Source organism: Galeopterus variegatus, unplaced genomic scaffold (genome assembly GCF_000696425.1).
Source record: "Galeopterus variegatus unplaced genomic scaffold, G_variegatus-3.0.2 Scaffold11570, whole genome shotgun sequence".
Taxonomy (NCBI): domain Eukaryota; kingdom Metazoa; phylum Chordata; class Mammalia; order Dermoptera; family Cynocephalidae; genus Galeopterus; species Galeopterus variegatus.
The window spans coordinates 19,670-21,148 of record NW_007737681.1 but is presented as its reverse complement, the minus strand read 5'-3'; the positions used below and the strand labels follow the sequence as shown (position 1 = coordinate 21,148).

Here is a 1,479-nt window from a genome sequence, read left to right as displayed (position 1 = left end):
AATGAAAGCAATATATTTACAAAGGCCCCCTCAATCAATATAAAATGCACTTAATTTGTTAATAACTGACATGCTCTCTGGTGCCCCAGGAAAAGAATTGTAAGAGAAGATTTACTGGGTTTTTTGGTTTTTTTGTTGTTTTGTTTTATTAGCTATACTAAACATGCCTAGTTCCTTTCAAAGATCGAATTTCAAACCCATTTAAGAGTGTTAAAATCATCATAAATGTCAGCAGAGCTTCAAGAAGGTTTAGTAGACCTGTCTTAAGCTTAATGAACACGTTGTCATCAAGATTAATTCCTAGCTATATATTTCCACAGTGGAGTTTCACAAGTCTCCTTTCAAAGTTGGTCTGCTTAGAGAAAGTTTCATGTTTCTGATATGATTCTTCCTTTCTAGAAACAAGCCAATGACCTTGTGAGCACCCTGATGAAATGTACACCCCACTACATTCGCTGCATAAAACCAAATGAAACCAAGAAGCCCAGAGACTGGGAGGAGAGCAGGTACGGTGCAGATGGGGAGGTCGAAGCTGGCTTAAGTGGGCACCTCTGTATTTTTTCCTCTGCTCCAGATGAGCCATCCTGTACCACAGACAGGAGCAGTTTCATTTGCCCACACATGTGTTTGTCACATCCCTGTCTTAACTTTTTCAGGATGAAGCCTGTATATTTTTCCCCTCCTTGTCTTTTCCTAAAATGTTAGCAGTGCCATTCAGCTCAGAATTAGCAATTTATAATGTTGATCTTGGCTAGTCTGGGAGCAGATGGAAAAAACAAAACAAAACCTTAATACCGCAGAGTCATGATGGTTTTAAAATTTGTTTGAGGCTCTGTGTAGACATTCTTAGTACGCTCGGCTCCTGGTCAGCACCCACAGGATGTGGCCTAGAATGCTTAGCTCGGGGTTGAAAGTGAAGGGCTGAGGAGCGGGTTGAAAAGCAATCTGTCATTTACTGTCACTCGGGAAGATACTGAGGACATGCTGGAGGTTCTGCAGTTCCCCTTAGGCACTGTGTTGAAGAGCAGAGTGACCATCTGGGAGGGGAGAGGCCAAAGGGAAACACGGAGCACAAGTCTTCCGTGCGCCCTGTGCCCTGACTTCTGTTCCTCCTACAGCTGGCGTGTAGGGAGGCAGCCTATGCAGGACGAAGTGGAGGTGTAGAGTTGGAAAATGCTAAGGTGATGACTAGAGGATATAATTTTTTATCCAGCAGGGGGATCCAAAGACACATTCCTCAGGGCCTGGTGTCACTGATCATAGGAACATGGGAATGAGGGCTGAGGAGAGACCTCGGGGCTGGTCACTTTAACTACAGAGAGGACCCCAGTTATCATCACTAAATAGTCAAGTCCCGGGATATGAATGTACCAGAATTGCTACCTCTTTTCTTGTCTCTTGGAGAAAAGAAGATAGACTCTTAGGTATCAAGTGACTTAAATCAAGGTTTAACTTCAGCAGGAAAACCAGGATTTAAAT

At 43.3% G+C, this 1,479-nt stretch overlaps 1 protein-coding gene across 1 annotated transcript in view; it reads left to right on the top strand.

Moving 5' to 3' along the window:
• Window positions 1–1,479, top strand: part of LOC103610681 (unconventional myosin-Ie) — a gene marked incomplete at both ends in the record, with an annotated part of 45,840 nt that overhangs the window by 28,010 nt on the left and 16,351 nt on the right. The window contains one exon of the mRNA XM_008594794.1: window positions 400–506. Within this exon, the coding sequence (XP_008593016.1) occupies window positions 400–506 (107 nt within the window). The remainder of the gene's footprint in view (window positions 1–399; window positions 507–1,479) is intronic.